Below are 16,352 nucleotides of genomic sequence, written 5' to 3' on the forward strand. Positions count from 1 at the left end.
ATATTAAACTATGGGGGAAGAGATCGAAGAAGAGATCCCCAAACCTCTTTATAAAACAAAGGTTTATATTACAATTTCGTGCATGGGCTTTGGAGCTGTGTTTTGGGCCACTAAATCAAACCCAAAACCTAAATACTTAAGTCCAAAAGGGTTCTCTCTGCTGGAATTTATTGTAATACCTTTTTCATCCACTTTTACTACTCTTATTGGGTCAGGATCTGAACCATTCGAAAGCTCTTTCCGAGACGGTCGTTTTGATATATAATAGGCCCAATTCCAAGATCGAAGTCCAAAGATACGACCTACTGAAATTCTATTGACTTTTCTATTCTTTTTCTGCCCGAGTTTAGTTTGACTTTCCAGCTTTGACTAGGCTTTTTCTCCTTGAAACTTGGGCTTTAACTATAGAACTTCTCAAGCAATCAATTTGACTCATTTCTCTCACAAAAGTGATGTATTTCTTTACATATTTGACTCTAAGATTTGAAATAGACAAAAGCAAGTAAATAGTATTAAACTCTTATTATTATAAGCATAATTGGCCTAAATGGAATACTATTAAGGGGTTTAAACTACAGTTTTGGGCTCTTATCACCACGCATGTTCGAAATGGGATGATTCATTAAAGGTATTTGAAGCTACTAAAATTTTGGAAACTCGTACTACATGTTGAATGATAATCAATGATGAAAAAATGGAAATTAGGAGGTTAAGGCTTCAAATAAGAGACCTGTTGAATTTGCTACAAAGACCCATGTTTCTAATAAAAAAAGGAAAGTTAGTTTCTCCATGCCCACACTACAACTCCCCATCTTTCTAAATTTGAAAGTGTATTGCTAACAAATTGAACCAACAGACTCCAAAATCGGGTGGTTAGTTCACATGCTCGCAAGTCCTGTACCAAGACATTCAACTCTGGAAAAGGATCGGCTACTACCTCCTTCTTCAACTCAAAGGTTCAAAGAAAAATATGCCTTCAGTATCAAAGTTGGTGTTATTAAAATAGGTTGTTGGTTGTTGAATTAGGAGTGTTAGGGTAAAATTTCGGTGGTGGTGTTCTGAAATTGTTGAGTGGAGGGGTTTAATTAGCGTGGAAATTTTTGGGCGGAAATTGGTTGCAGAAAGAAAACTGTTGTTGTTGGAAATAATAGGGTGTGGGGCATTATCGTCTTTTTGGAATTTTGGATTTCTGTTTTGCGCAACTTGAAGAGGCGTAGAATGGTTTTTATTTTTATCTTATGTTTTCGTTGTGCATTGGTCAAAGTGGCATAATAATTTGGAAGGTTTCAAACTACGCCAGTTGAAGTGGCGTAGTATGTTTCAAACCATTGGATCAACAAATCCTACTCTTTATCCTTATAACACTATTTTTTTAAAAAGAATACAGATAGGGAATCAAAAATATAGTTTCCACTTTATGCCATTCAATCTATCATATCATATGTACATGGAATTGGGTGAATTAAAAACCTACTCCATATACACATCCAAATCAATGTAATCTCTATCACAACAACCTCCATTAATAAACAACCAAACCTTTGTGGACATAAGGTGAACCATGTAAAATGCGCGTCTCTATTTATTGTATTGTACCACTAGCTAATCTCGCATTGTGTATGTTAATTTCATTTTAGAGATTAACATACTCAATTGATGTAATGCCCATATCACTTAATTTGTGCATTTACATTTTGCGACGGTGCCATATGTAAATGCTAAATTTAGTCTTTATGACTTTGGTCTAGCATTACACCAAAATAATGAGTATTAGTTGGATGTGATTGAGAGGGGAAGGTGTTTGGGTGTTGGTACATAATTGCTACTCTTCTATGATAGAGAAGATGCCTAGATATCCACATGCTTGAGAGTGTGACCGGAATCAAGCCCATGTAGTTCTAAGGATGACTTTTATAGATGAAAGTCAATATAGAAGTATAGGAAGGCTATCTAATAATGTAGGACAATAAGGATGGGTTCTATAGAGAATTAGGAATTTAAGGCTATCTAATTAGTAATTGCTTATTTGAGTTTAATTAGAATTAGTATTTTTTTTTTCTTGGTTATCAAGTATGGCTTATCTATATAAAGAGGCCAATGTAGTTTGTTTAGAATTCAATCAATAAACCAATTATCAAATTTCAAATCTCCAAAATCCTATTATACTTTTCTCCCTAACTTCTACAATTCTTCAAACTTCAATTCTTCTTCTTGATTCCATTCTCTCTTTTGAGGATCTCTGCATCCTTTCATCTCTTTCTAGACCCTTGTTCCCCATCAATAGTGTTGCCATGGTAAGAGTATGCAGGTGGTGGCTTGTGATTGGTGCCAAGTATGGTGATTTGTGTTAATAGTACAAAGTGTGGTGAAATAGGTGCATGTGGAGCAAGTCTTAAGACTATCCTGCTGAGGTCATGAGTGGAGTAGGTGCATGTGGAGCAAGTGTTAAGACTATGTTGTTGAGGTCATGTTATTGAGATTATGTTGCTAAGATCAAGTTGGAAGATTAGGCCAATATGATATGCCACGTGTCGCCTAAGGGTAAAGATGAATATATATGCCCTAAACTGTCATACACGTTAGACACTCTCCAAAACTGTCAAGCAACAAGTTTGACACTCGCCTAGACTGTCATACGAGTTAGACACTCCACTAAAGCTCTCATATGGGTTCGACATGCCCTTAAATTATCTCATGTGTTACACAAATTGATAGCATTTACTAAAAAACACTATAAATATAGTAATAGCGCTAAGAAAAAATGCAATTTAATTAATAGCATTTATTAGAAAACGTTATCATATCAATTGCGTTTTTTGCGGACAACGCTATCAATAAAAGCATAGCATCGTGTTTAATAGCGTTTTGTAAATGTTATCAAGTCAATTTCATAGCATTTTTCGCATGCTATCTATGAACTTTTTTGCAGTAGTGTCCAGGCTTAGAAAACACCAGGCTATGACCAACCATATAGTTCACACCCTGCGTACCCTAATGTAAGGTCCAGAGTTTCGGCCAAGCTAAATGTGTTAACCCAAGAGCATCACAGTATGCTAGTCTAAGACCATCACGATAAGTACGCTAACCTAAAGGCATCACAATATCTTGATCTAAAAGCGACACATCGTTCATCAATAAGTTTACCTAAGAGCATCACATCACCTGTTAGCTACAAGTGTTACAACTGCATATGATACATGTATTATATTTGTTTTACATACTACACCTACTACACCAAGTGGCGGCATACTATCAACGTAAGTTGACACTTGTTACACCTACTACATCTCCAATAGCAATATAAAGGACACCCCTCCACACTCTCAAAGGGGGAGTATTACATCTCTATCTAATGGCTTCCACTTTATGTGTCATTCTATCATATCATATGTACATGAAATTGGGTAAATTATTATAAACCCACTCCATACACATCCAAATCAATGTAATCTCTATCACCACAACCTCCTTCAGCCTAATTTTGTGGACATTTGTGGACGTAGGCCGCCAATCATGGCCAAACCACATAAAATGCTTGTCTCTATTTATTGTATTCTACCACTAGACTAGCTAATCTCGCATTCTATGTGTTAATTTCATTTTAAACATACTCAATTAATATAATGCCCATATCACTTAATTTGTGAATTTACACTATTTACTTATTGTTTTTGTATGTTTCAGGCTTTGAAGTTGAATAAATGTGAAAAAGATAATGTCGAGTATGCATAGAAAGAAGCTAAGAATATTGCTATGAGAAACCCATAGAAAAATAACAAGATTCATAAAGTCATGTCAAAGAAGTTAAGGAAAAGCCAACTCGGTAGATTTTAAGCTGAAAAGTCAACAAATCTTCCAATGGACCTATATTTCAGCTCAGGACTCAGATGAAGGCCCATTTTATATCAAAGTGGTGGGCTTGAAGAAAGCTATCCATTAACCAATGAAAGTAGACGAAAAGGCATAGAAACGTAAGAACAACACTTATGGCCTATTTGGACTTCTATGTAATTGACCCTAATGATATATTTTAGCCCATGAGCTAACCCCAAGATGTAACCCTACTTGGACAAGTCTTAATAAATTAATCTCTTTAGTCTTATGTTCTTCTCCTCTTCTTCTTCTTTGTGTTCTGCCTTCTTGATGGAAGGCTAATCTTCTCCTTCAAGGGAGGAGATGAAGTCGGTGTTTAGGATTCGGTGATTCTTCTTGTTCATGGTGTTCTCTAATCAGGTTATTATTAGTTATTTATGTTTTTAGTTATTAGTCACATTGCCCACACCAGGAGATAGAAGTATCGAATAGGGTTTATGTTTTGCAATATTAATATCATGCTAGTGTTCTTTACTTTTCTTCTAATAGTATAGTTCATTAGAGTTAGGGAAATATTCTTTGTGTTGCCCTAGAAGGGGTAGCTCAGGGAGTGGGTGCCTAAGGGAAGTATTCTTTGTGTTTGCCTTAAGTGGTGATTCATTGAATCGATGCCTAATTAGGAAGTACTCTTTGATGTTGCTCTCGGTAATACATTGAATGACTGCCCGAGCTTACATAAAAGGAAAGAAGATATTAATAGCATAAACATAGGAACAATCTTAAGTAGAAATAAGTGTTAACGAGGTTTCGTCCAAGAAGACATCAACACTCGCTTGATTGCCTTATTGTAGTCTACTTGTGAGAACAACCATGAAACAGAAGGTTGCGGATCAAAGGTATCGGTGGATTCAAATATCTTGAATTCCTTCTCATAGAATAAATCGCTAGTTTAGTTTAGCTTAATTAGCTTAGCATTAGTAATCCTCAAATCTCTACAACTACTGTTTTTAATCCCTCAAACCCCCTTTCCAATCCTGTCCTTATTCACAATACAACTTAAAAGTGAAACGATATCCTACTCATCATTTACTCATAGAGGGATCATTAGGTTTTGATCTCACATAATTTTGGTCAACGATATCCATCATCTATCATCCATCATCCAGCTTACAATTCTCTTTACATCTCCATTCCATCTAAAACTAAGTCTGTCACTTTCCCTTATCATTTATCCTTTCAAGTTACTATATTTTCATTAGTTCATTCAAGTGAATAGTTTTCATTCACTAGACTAATAGTTCCCAATGGAGAAATGCAAAAGATAAAAAAAATGGATTTTAACCTCGGACGTCACTGGACTAAGTTCTAAAGACAAAGCAGTGGACGCTGGGGACTTGTCAAATGCTACAAAAGAGGAGTCTGAAAAGAAACCAGTGGAGGAGTCAAGTTCTGAAGATAAACCACTGGAGGAGCCTGGTGTGAAGGCAGATCGTAAAATGAAAGGAGTCATGATCGGATAGGGACTTGATGGTCATCACTGGATATTCCTTTGTCCCACGTACGTAATACTTCATAATTTTTGTTCCATGATATCCATTCATTCTCCGTTTTCTAAGTTGAACCTATTAGCATTCTTGTCGCGTAGCATTTGACATGGCAATATTCTTCAAGAATTACGTTCTTCTTTTTACACATATATTGTGCAATTCAAATTTCATACTTCACAGGAATGAACTTTAAGTGTTTGGTCTGGAAAGACAATGTGTGACATTTTATGTAGCCTATGTAGCCTACAACCTGCCTACCACATCATGCCCAGAATTCTTTGTCATTGATAGTGTTGTCAGCTGAGAAAGTCAAGTATATCTGCCTGGATGCCGTGCGAGTTAGCCATTCCTCCTCCAGTGATGCTTAAAAAATCACTTCTCTCTATTCTGGATACTGGTCAAGTCGGCTGCTGCCCTGAAAGAACTAAGACCACGTACAATAAAAACACATCAATAAACAAAATGATTTAATGCTCAAAATAGAGCTATATGCTAGTGAAAATAATAATGAACGACACACTTCACCTGATCGAGAGTATCACTCTTCTGCTGTTGCAACAAGCAATTTGAGCATTTGCCGCCAGTGTAAGGGATAGAACCAGAAGCAAGTAGCAGGGAGGCGTTGCTCAATCTCTGCTGATGATGCTGACAATGTTTTAGACTCCTGGGTCTAAGAAGCTCACGTCGCTGTCCCATGACATCAAATTCACGCGGGAATTAAAAGAATAGGGAGACAGCGCATGGAGGAACCAGCAGCTTGTACCATTCTTACATTCTTTGGAATAGGAAGCGTGGTGTTGGACAAGATCGATAAAGTTTCTAATATTAAAATGAATATAGTTACTTCGGACAGTACAAATAAGGTTAAGTTTTGGGGAATCCATTATCCGGTATAGGGAATCAGCTCATATGAGCTGATTAACACGACATACTGCGAAGAGCACTCCTATAGTCCTATGAGATGATTAACACAACATATTGTAAAAAAAATACAAAAGAATCTCAACATTCTTTGACAAAAGTGCTGTATGTGCACTGGCAACATATAACATGAGACATTACTGATCCACAGTGGGAGAGCTTAGTATAATACAAAAAACTTAAAACATTTTTTGACATAAACTTATATTTCAAGTGCATTCAAAACTTCTGTTAACTTTTTTCACACACAACCCTCCCACTGTATCCCTAGGCCAAAATCAATAGCACTCAAATCCCTCCCATTGCAGTTTCTCTTTTTATTAACTTGACTTGTGAAATCCTTTTGGGGCAGCACATAGATCTGAAACCACTGAATCTGGTAGAAGCAGCGAGACCCATCTGTTGTTCTGAAGTTGTATGCCGTTGAACTAACCTGTGAACTAAATTTTGGGATAACATTTGAACATCAGAGTAGCAACCACAAGTCCACAGCAAGAAGCTAGGTGAGATTCACAGATGAATTGCTCAAGATGACTTTGCCATCAGCTCTAGAAATCCATGATTCCAACAGCTCAGATAATCCGAAAGTAATAGCTTTATGCGATGCCTAGAAGCTTTGCTGCTTGATCAGCAGCACAACCTATTCCTTAAGCTTTGCCAGATGTTGCTTTACTTACTACTGCAAAGTTATAAAGTTCAGTCCAAAGTCACATATCAGATAGAATTAGAGAACAAGAGAACAAGAATAAACTTAACCGACCACAACAAGCAACATGGATTTGTCTTCATTTGCAGTGGAGCTTTAGTTTGCTCTTGCAGCACCAGGATTACGGCCAAATTGTATGATCATTGGTTTGCCTTTGAACACATATCCGTTCACTAGGTTCTGCATTACTCGAGGACAAGAGGAAATAAAAGATAATAAATACATGAACACAAAGAAGTTTCCAAATAATAAGACTAAGAATGCTTTGATAGTAAAGAAGAAAGTGAAATTTATAATGGAAAACTCTCTCACGATTTGCATAATAAAAATCAGACAGGGGCACTTAGGCAGTTGGTTTTTACAGGCAGACATTCATATTTTTTATGGGGATAAATCTCTAAAAAGTTCATATACTATAGAACCTAAGCCACATTGACACACATGCGTGTCAGAGTCCGACACAGATTCGGAGTGTCCGACACAGGAACACAACTATTAAAAACAGAAAACTATAACAATTCTTTAGTTACACAACTAATTCTTGGACTCAAAACCTTAGAAAGTGCTTCCTTACAAATAAACAACGACGAAAGTGCCATATCATGGACTTGTAACTATGAAAATAGATTTATTTTCTTAGTTTTTTACGGTATAGAATAAACCCTAGTTTGAAAGCGTATGCACAACGTCTGACACGGATTTTTTTGAGAATATGAAGTATCCATGTTTCTTAGTATAGAACTCTTAATTCTAGCAATTTGCATGATTTTTTTCCAGTTAATTACCAGATATCATTTATGACACCGTTTTGAATGGCGTAATAGAGAGTAGACACAAACAAAAAATTAAAAGGAAACCAAAGAACTTGCCACCCTATGGAAATCCACCAAAGAGATAAGAGTTCAATTACTAGAACTCGCCACTCATCCGCCAAAGAGATAAGAGTTGTTGCACCAAGAAGAACTGATGCACTAGTGTGCATAGAGATATGAACGTGACGCCGAAGAATCACAAACTGGTTGCATGTGAGCCACTACGGTTGTTGTGCACGACAACCGGACTTGAAACCCACAAATTTGAGAAGGGAGATGACAAGTTATCGGTTGTAATCACCCTGCAAATAATCAATAACAAGAACACACAAAGAGAAAACCTTTCTCACACAAACACTAGGTTTATTAATAAACAACCAACTATGGCCGAAGGCCTACAACTCAATAAATATATAGACTAAAAGAACTATGAATTTAGAAGCTAGCCTTCTAATTCAAATATAGAAACTAAAACAACTAATTTTAGGAATTAAAAATAAACCTAAAAATAACCTATGCTAAAAACACCAAAATAGCAATCAAACAAGCTTCTAAAAATCCCAAATAGCATATGAACCAATTATGACTTAAAACAAGGGTGTCCAACCCTAGAATGCATCAAGAACTCCTTCTCAATAAAATTACTATAACTTCATTCAAAATACATTCCCCCTTCCAACACAAGTCTTGGAGAATTTATAACTAAATACAAACTTCGAATATGAAGAGACAAACATTAAAATTGATCATAATTTTCAGCTAGGTTCACAGTCAAACCTGAACCTGCATAGGATGTCTCTCAATACATAACACACACCACTAGAAAGCTCATTAAGTCTAGTTTCCAACCCAATTTATGGTTCGCAAAATGAAGGTTTATAGAGAAAGTTATGATCATTTTGCCATAATGTATCAAACTGAACTGCCAATCCGAATTACACTTTTTTGGGCTATTTCTTGGACTTTTGATTGGATGCTTCGTCATTAATATATTTCATATTGATGTGGAGTTAACTAGGTACAACGAGTTGCATATTGCAAACCACCAATATATGTGCCAACGAGATGAACCAGCGGCTTTGAATACCACCAAGGGACCACATCAAGATCAAATTCAAGAGTGGCACTAATTTTTTCTCTTGCAATTTAGGTACAGACAATTTCTTAATATTTTAAGAACTGAGACATTTACAGGGATCCAAAGTTTACAATTTTTACTCCAGATTTGCTATCTTTACATAAAGGATCCTTTTGCTTTCTTACCAACAGGATTAAAAAAATAAGGCTAGACGAAGAAAAATAAGAGAAAAAAATGAACCCGGAACCTTTATGGTCAAAATAATAATGCAAAACTGCCATTCTAGGAAAACGAAATAATCAATCTCAAAGCAACATACCAATGCACGGTGAGCAAGATCAACCGATGGAAATGTCACAAAAGCTTGCCCCTAGGAAGCACGGATAATGGATCTGGCGACACGGATCACGACCACGACCCGATACGCTGGACCGCGACATTTTTCAAAAATATAGGATACAGATACGTCATGGATACGTTTGAATAATATATATATATATATTTCACCAAATTCAAATTAAAATGGCAATTCTACTTCATAAAATGACCAATTCAAACACATTAAGCAGCAACTTTGTATAAGTGTATAACACTGCAAGCAAATGCCAACAAAAAGTTCAAAACAATACAATGGATTTGTCAATCAAGTTGTCCAACTTCAACTAAGTCATTTTCTACATCTTAATTCACTTCATCTTTATTCTCTTGCATCTCTTCTTATCTTGGATTTTATTTCACTTTTTTTTTTTTTGTTGAAGTTCCAAACAAAATTTGTGAGATTACTATTCCCACGTATCCCCCGCGTATCCCCCACGTATCCCCCGCGTATCCCCCACGTATCGGAAAATAAAAAATTAATTAAAAAATCAGATACTCCAAATTGCGTATCCGACACGTATTCGAGGCGTATCCGGGCGTATCCGGTCGGATACGTATCGGACACGGATACTTCACCCATATAGAAGTACCCGTGCTTCATAGGCTTGCCCTCTCATTCTCCCCTCCTAGATTAACAAAAGCAATATTTACATATAGAGGGGTTAGAAACTTAGAATACAAGAGACTAGGAATAATTGACCAACAAAAGACTAAACTGCTAACGCATCCAATCATACATTTCGTCATTAGTACAACAGCTTTACTAAAACAATTCAATGGAGAACATGATTCTCTCACTCGAGAACAGAAGTACAATAATGAAATTCTATTAAACTAGCAAAGAAAGATTTTGGATCATAAAGCAGATAACATTCAAGAGAAATCAGAATAGCAATATATAGTGATCTCACCTGCATCAACTTATACTCAGACCCAATTTAGCTGCCTCTAGAGTTCGAAAGAGTGAACCTGCAGCATATGATGTGTCAGAAAACGAGGCAGAAACTCCCCCCCTCCCCCTTTGAAGCAAAAAGCATTAAGCATAGAAAACAAGCACTATTTCCATTAGTTCTATCCCTCTAACTATGATCACAAATCCTGTACATGATAAACTACCGAAATTTGTATGAGAAAAGGTTACAACATCAGATCCACATGTGATAAATTGAGCTTGCTTTAAAGTTGTAACAGCATACCAAATATGAAGTAGAAGTCATCAGTAATCATGTCTTTCGCTACATTCTTGATGTATAAAACTGTAGCAGAACTCCCGGCTGAATAGTTCTGCATAAATGCAAGGAAGAATGCGCAACTCAATAAATATTTTTCATGCAAATAGTACTTAGATCTAGACTCCACAGCATTTTGAAATGATCTGAATTTCTCATTAATCTTTAAGGATTATACTAATGATGCCTTAGCATGAATTTGACATGGATCTCTACTATGACTGATATGCAGGCATAGATATTTTTGAAGGTGCCCACCGCCATCCCAAAATTGGAGTTACACAGATCCATTATTTTCTTCGACTATAAACTGATTAATTTTTAGCACGTTCAAATCATATTCTTTCAGTTTTCGATACCTTAAACATTGGTAGTGATAAGATTTCTTCGGGAGGCAACTTTCCTCTCTCTATATCTTTAGTTGTTGCAAATGGTTTTAGCTCCATGCCCTCTTTTCCTGGCTCCCCTGATTCGTTCATGTTGTCCGCATCATATTTATCTTCATTATGTATTGGTTTAGCAGCGAGTTTGATCTGCATCCAAAAAAAAAAGATTAAATTACTGATATATATTGTTTAACTAAAGAATCTTAATTAACTCTTCCGAGGATGAGAAGCTACCTGCAGAACAGGGTTATTTTTCTTTATCATCGGCATCTCTTTTGGAGCTAACGTGGCAGGTTTCAATCCAACATCCTCATGAGCCACATCTTTATTTACAGCCGGCCCTACAATAGCTTCTCGTCTGCAACGCTTTCGACCACACTTTGATTTACTTGGAGCATCGACGAGGCCGCTTTTGTCTTCATCCTCATCTCCCTGAATTTTTGGGCATGAAAGAGTATAATCATTTCAAAGGATTTGAATCAATAGCATATCTTGGCATTATTGAGGTTCTTGTGAAACTATATACTGGTAAGTATTCACTACATTATACAAGAAAACCTATGGTTAAGAATTTGGTTTAAATTATTAAGTGAATGTTATACCAAATGATATTGGACTAGTCGTACATAAATTTTAACATTTTATAAAACTGACCTCTCTACAAAACCACATTTCCAAGGTTTACAATACTAGCATGCGAATTCCTTTACATTTTTTTAATTAATTTGACATCATAATCCCATGGAGAGAAAAATCAATATAGAGGAGTACCTCCTCTGCAGATTCCAATTCTGATTCATCACTTGATAAATCTGCCAAGTGAGGTTTTGCAACTAGAGCAGGAGGAAGAGGTGGTGGAGCAGGCAAAGAAGTTGGCAAAGGTGGAGTGGGCAATGCCATACGGAATGGAGCGGGAATATTCATTTTGTTCATCAAATGTAAAACCTGCAGACAAAGATTCATAAGTAATGAAGCTAAGTTAATATAAGGTATGAGCCCTGAGTTTTTGGTGGGGGGATTACCTGTGTATAAAAGCAAGGAACGACAATAAGGGCATTGACAATGTTTGTGAGTATGTTGCCGTCTGGAGGAGGATATGCATACCTAAAATAAAATAGGATAAGTAACAATAATGGATAGAATTATTATTCTAATAAAATTAAGAGGGGCAGCATTAAAAGGAAAAAGGGACATACTGGAGATGAGGAGGGAAAGGGTATTGTATGCCAAGGCTAGGGGCAATAGGTTGAGCATCAGTATCGGGGCGGTTGAGCAAGGATGAAGTAGAGTCCTTGTTGGCAACAGCAGCAGCAACAGAATGTTGTTGTTGTTGATTATCGAGCAGGGAGGGATTAGTAGTTGCTCTTTCGACCAGTAACACTTTCCCAAGGAGCCTCAACCTGAGTAATCAACAAAAAAAAATACAAGTAATTCTTCTTCTGTTAGTAAAGGAAAACATTTAATAATAATAAATAATAACTGATTGATGCCTATTAAGTTGTTGGTGGGCTTGAGAAGCCAGAGCTTGGGTATGGAAATCGAGGAAAGCACAGTTCCTCAACTTAGAAGAAGAAGGAGCACGGACAGAAGAGGCGCCGTAGTGAGAAAACAGACGAAATAAAGTGTCTTCAGGGATACCCTCCGGAAGATGCCGAACCAAAAGAGTAAAACAACAACTACTAGTGCTCACTGGCTGCTGAGGAGCAGAGGGCCCACCTGAATTCATCACCATCATCGTCCTAGAAACAAACAAACACTTTTAAATAATAATAGTACTATATAACTGCAAGCAGTGGGGGCGTGAGCAAAGGTGGAGAAGAGAGAAGAAGAGATGGGTTTGTGGTGGGGAGTGAGAGAAAGTTGGGTTTGGTTGAGAAGGAAGGAGGAAGAGGGAGAGGGAAAGAGAAATTGCTCGAAAATGAAAACTGATAGAAACCAACCAAAATACTTTTTTTGGCCACATACCCTATTGGGTAGAAACGTTCGCTCCGCTCACTTGACTAGACTAGATAATTGCTAAGCAGTGGGGTGAGCGGAGGGTGGAGAAGAGAGAGGGAGAGATGGGTTTTGTGAGTGGGGAGAGAGAGAGAATTAGGGTTTGGTTAAGAGGGAGGGGAAAGAAAGAAGGAGAGAGAGATAGGTGAAAACTAGGGGTGATAAATGGGCCGGGCCGGGCTAACCTGGCTCTCAAACTATAAAGCCCTTATACTTTGAAGGCCGTATCAGGTCAGACTATATACTAGTATACTGCATAGCAGTGGGGGCGTGAGCGGAGAATTAAAGTGCGTGGAGAGTGGAGAGGGAGACAAAGAGAAGAGATAAGGACAGAAACCAACCAAAAATATTTTGGCCACATACCCCTAACGCTCACTCTAAATAAAAATAAACCGGTTAAACATTGAATAAAACTAAGAATAGGAATTAATCTCACTTAATGCCATCGCATTTCGTCTTTGTGACTAAAAAGGAAGTGACAGTGTGATAACGCTAGGGATATCCTCAATGAGTTGAGATATGCAACTCCACTTGACCGAGCTTCTCGAACGAAGTGATCATGGAATCTGAAGTATTGTCTAATGAGATACTTGATGATCATCGAGTGAGGAAAGTGATAAGAAGGTTGCTGATTGGGTCGAACTTCCTAGCGTTTTTCTTTACTACATTTCACAAGGGTTCATCCACATTCAAGACCTTATCCCGCTTTGGTGTTGTTTGTACTCGAGTGGCACTCGCTTATCTTGAAACTCTCGTGGAGTACGACCTACCTCCCCATGCAACTTCCTTTTCTTTTCTCACGCTTCCCATAAAAGATGAGCCCGATAAACGAAGTTTCTATTCTATAGTCCGCTTTGAGAAAGAGAGTTTACAATTTCAAGTTACAAGTTCAAATACGCCATAACAATGATTTTTGTTGGAAATAAATTATCGAGATACAAAAGCAAATCATTGTGTTTTTCACTCATGAACACATCCATCCATTACTCTAGATATCTTGGAGTGATAGCTAGACTTGTCGCCGACTTCGTAGCCACTTCGAATAAGTTGAAACATTGTTTTATCACGTAACAAGGCCCGATGGCGGCCTGAAAAAACTACCTTACTTGCCGCGGGTAAGCCATCACCAATATATAAAAACATGGATTTGAAAGAAAGCATAGATAATCTACTTTGGAAGAAACATAATTCAAACCGTAAGCTAAAATAATATCGGTTTGACACTCAAAAGTGATTTGAATGACTCAAGCTTCCTTCGATGATAAATATATTAACTCGCGGCCCCCACAAAGGAAAGTTGCAGCTAGAAGCTTTTGTTTACGTCAATAATATTTCAAAGCCAAATTTGTTTAATATCCCAAAACCAATTTTCGTGGATTTGAAATAGATCTGCGGGTAACAGCTCCCCACTAACTTTACCAACCGAGCGGTTGGCATGCGTTTTAACTCAGTGTCACTATATTTTATCTTCTCACTTTCGGATTTGCCCAATCTCGAGATTTACAATAGGCCATCCCAAACAGTTTTTTTCCCCCAACTAATAAACAAAGAATGAGAAGTGAAGTGAACTTTCCGGGTTGCGACACAATAATGTTCATTTCGACACATCATGCAAAACTGAATAAAGTAATAAGATCTCTAAATAACAAACAACAAATCTTCACATAAAAGAAATGAGCTTAGAAAATATACCTTAGCTGATTTGGTAGGAACAATACCATCTCCATCCACATAAGTATATTCAGGCTGGAAATACCATAAAGAGTAGAAGACCACATTAGCAAATATAAACACTGACGGCGACATATATCTAAGTAATCCCGGATAAACAACCAACTCAGTGATTAAACCTTTAATTACATCTCTTTGTCGCTTGGTTTCTTTACATGCAAAAGTCATGAAATGTGGAGAGCTAAAAAAATTTCCCTCTCACAAATTTCACAATCTTCTAGTCAACAACCAGTTTATTCCAAAAGCTCTTTGGACGGACATAACCTTAAATACTTGAAGGGTTGCAGGTCTTAGACGGGCGGGCATAAGACCAACAATACCCCTCCAAGATTGGCACACTTGAACACGATCCAACTTCGGTGCGGTCTTTGGACCTCTCACGACCACTTTACCTCAAAAGTTAAGCATCTAGAAAGTGAGGTAACAATGTATATCAAAGGGGTAATAGGTCCAACACCTACTTGATAGGCGAAAGACATGCCCAACACATCCCCCAACTAAGCCGATTGATGCCCGAGTCCCGATTCGTGAAGCTTCTTAATAATAATAATCCGAGGCGAAATATAAGAAAAACTCACTTGTCATCATGAACAGGGAACTCCCCATTCTTCATCATTGTAAGCAACATAGAGAGGATCTGCACATCAAATCCAACATACCGCAAGGCTAAGTGCAAGAGTGTGATAACATACTCCAATATTGAATTAAAGATTACATTTGAAAGCTCTATATATTACCAATGAAGAAAAGAAACAACAAACATGTTGATTCGCACCAGCTGATAATTATCAAATAATCCTTACAATGAAAGACGGTCTCAAAACGTGAACATACATGCCTTTTGGAAAAAAATCAGCACGTACTTAACCGAAATGATAAATGATAAATGATATATATAAGATAAGCTTTCGATACGAGTCAGACTACACTGACACGATTGGCGAGAGAAGACCAGAATTGATGGGAAATGCACTATCGATATGAGATTTTAGCTTGATACCCAGAGGGTTCCCCTATTTCAAATTCCGGGAAGAAAGCAGTCAAAACAGCTCATAGACAAAAAGTTTTGCCAAAGCCAACCCAACTACCACCCATTCGATTACCGGGAGTCAGAACATTCGGGCAAGGCCAGCTGGCACAAACAGAAAGAGACAAAGCCCTCACTCGGCAGCTTTTTCCCAAAGATAGATAGAGGGAATGGAATCGAGAATAGCCGAAAGTGTACGTGCTACGATGCGGGTCGAAGAGCAAGCTTCAAGGGCAGAGAGAGGAGCAGCTTGACCGGACGAGGTGGGGGATCTCCGCTGCTCCAACATCGAGGAAGTCCTACGGTAAAGTCATCAATCGCACCACGACCGAAGTTTCCGGACACATCGCGACCGAGCTCGGGTTTAGGGTCGCCACTTGGCCCTAAGACGGATCAAAGAAGAGTGGGGAACCTCTCGCTGATTTTTGGAATTCGACATCAGGAAGTGCACCATCGACCGACATCGACTCATCCCAATCTTTAAGGAAGAGATCAACGATCCCAAGTTATCCCATAAGAGGTCGATCTAACATTATTCTAGCCAGAGAAGAAAGGAGGAGTTTCTGACTTTCCAAGTGATTGGTTTTCATTGTTTTGAACTGATCGACAGAAAGCAGGAAAGTAAACTGCTTAAAAGTTTATGACATCAAACCACCAGTTTCTCTTGTTCCCAATAAGTTATCATAAACAATATATCATTTAACAGTTGAGATCTCTAATTCACACCAT

The 16,352-nt window shown here is 37.6% G+C and overlaps 1 protein-coding gene across 1 annotated transcript; it reads right to left on the reverse strand.

The window, feature by feature from the left end:
* Window positions 1-6,350: 6,350 nt before the first annotated feature.
* LOC147496839 (U11/U12 small nuclear ribonucleoprotein 65 kDa protein-like) lies at window positions 6,351-12,982 on the reverse strand. Its single transcript, XM_086562677.1, has 11 exons — window positions 12,361-12,982; window positions 12,067-12,270; window positions 11,893-11,974; window positions 11,642-11,815; window positions 11,105-11,302; window positions 10,844-11,017; window positions 10,452-10,539; window positions 10,175-10,224; window positions 9,197-9,247; window positions 7,042-7,167; window positions 6,351-6,960 (listed from the first exon to the last, which is right to left on the reverse strand). The coding sequence occupies exons 1-10, from the start codon at window positions 12,603-12,605 to the stop codon at window positions 7,084-7,086; spliced, it is 1,350 nt and encodes a 449-aa protein (XP_086418803.1). The 5' UTR covers window positions 12,606-12,982; the 3' UTR covers window positions 6,351-6,960; window positions 7,042-7,083.
* Window positions 12,983-16,352: the final 3,370 nt, after the last annotated feature.

Source organism: Coptis chinensis, chromosome 5, assembly GCF_015680905.1.
Source record: "Coptis chinensis isolate HL-2020 chromosome 5, ASM1568090v1, whole genome shotgun sequence".
In the NCBI taxonomy this organism is placed as follows: Eukaryota; Viridiplantae; Streptophyta; class Magnoliopsida; order Ranunculales; family Ranunculaceae; genus Coptis; species Coptis chinensis.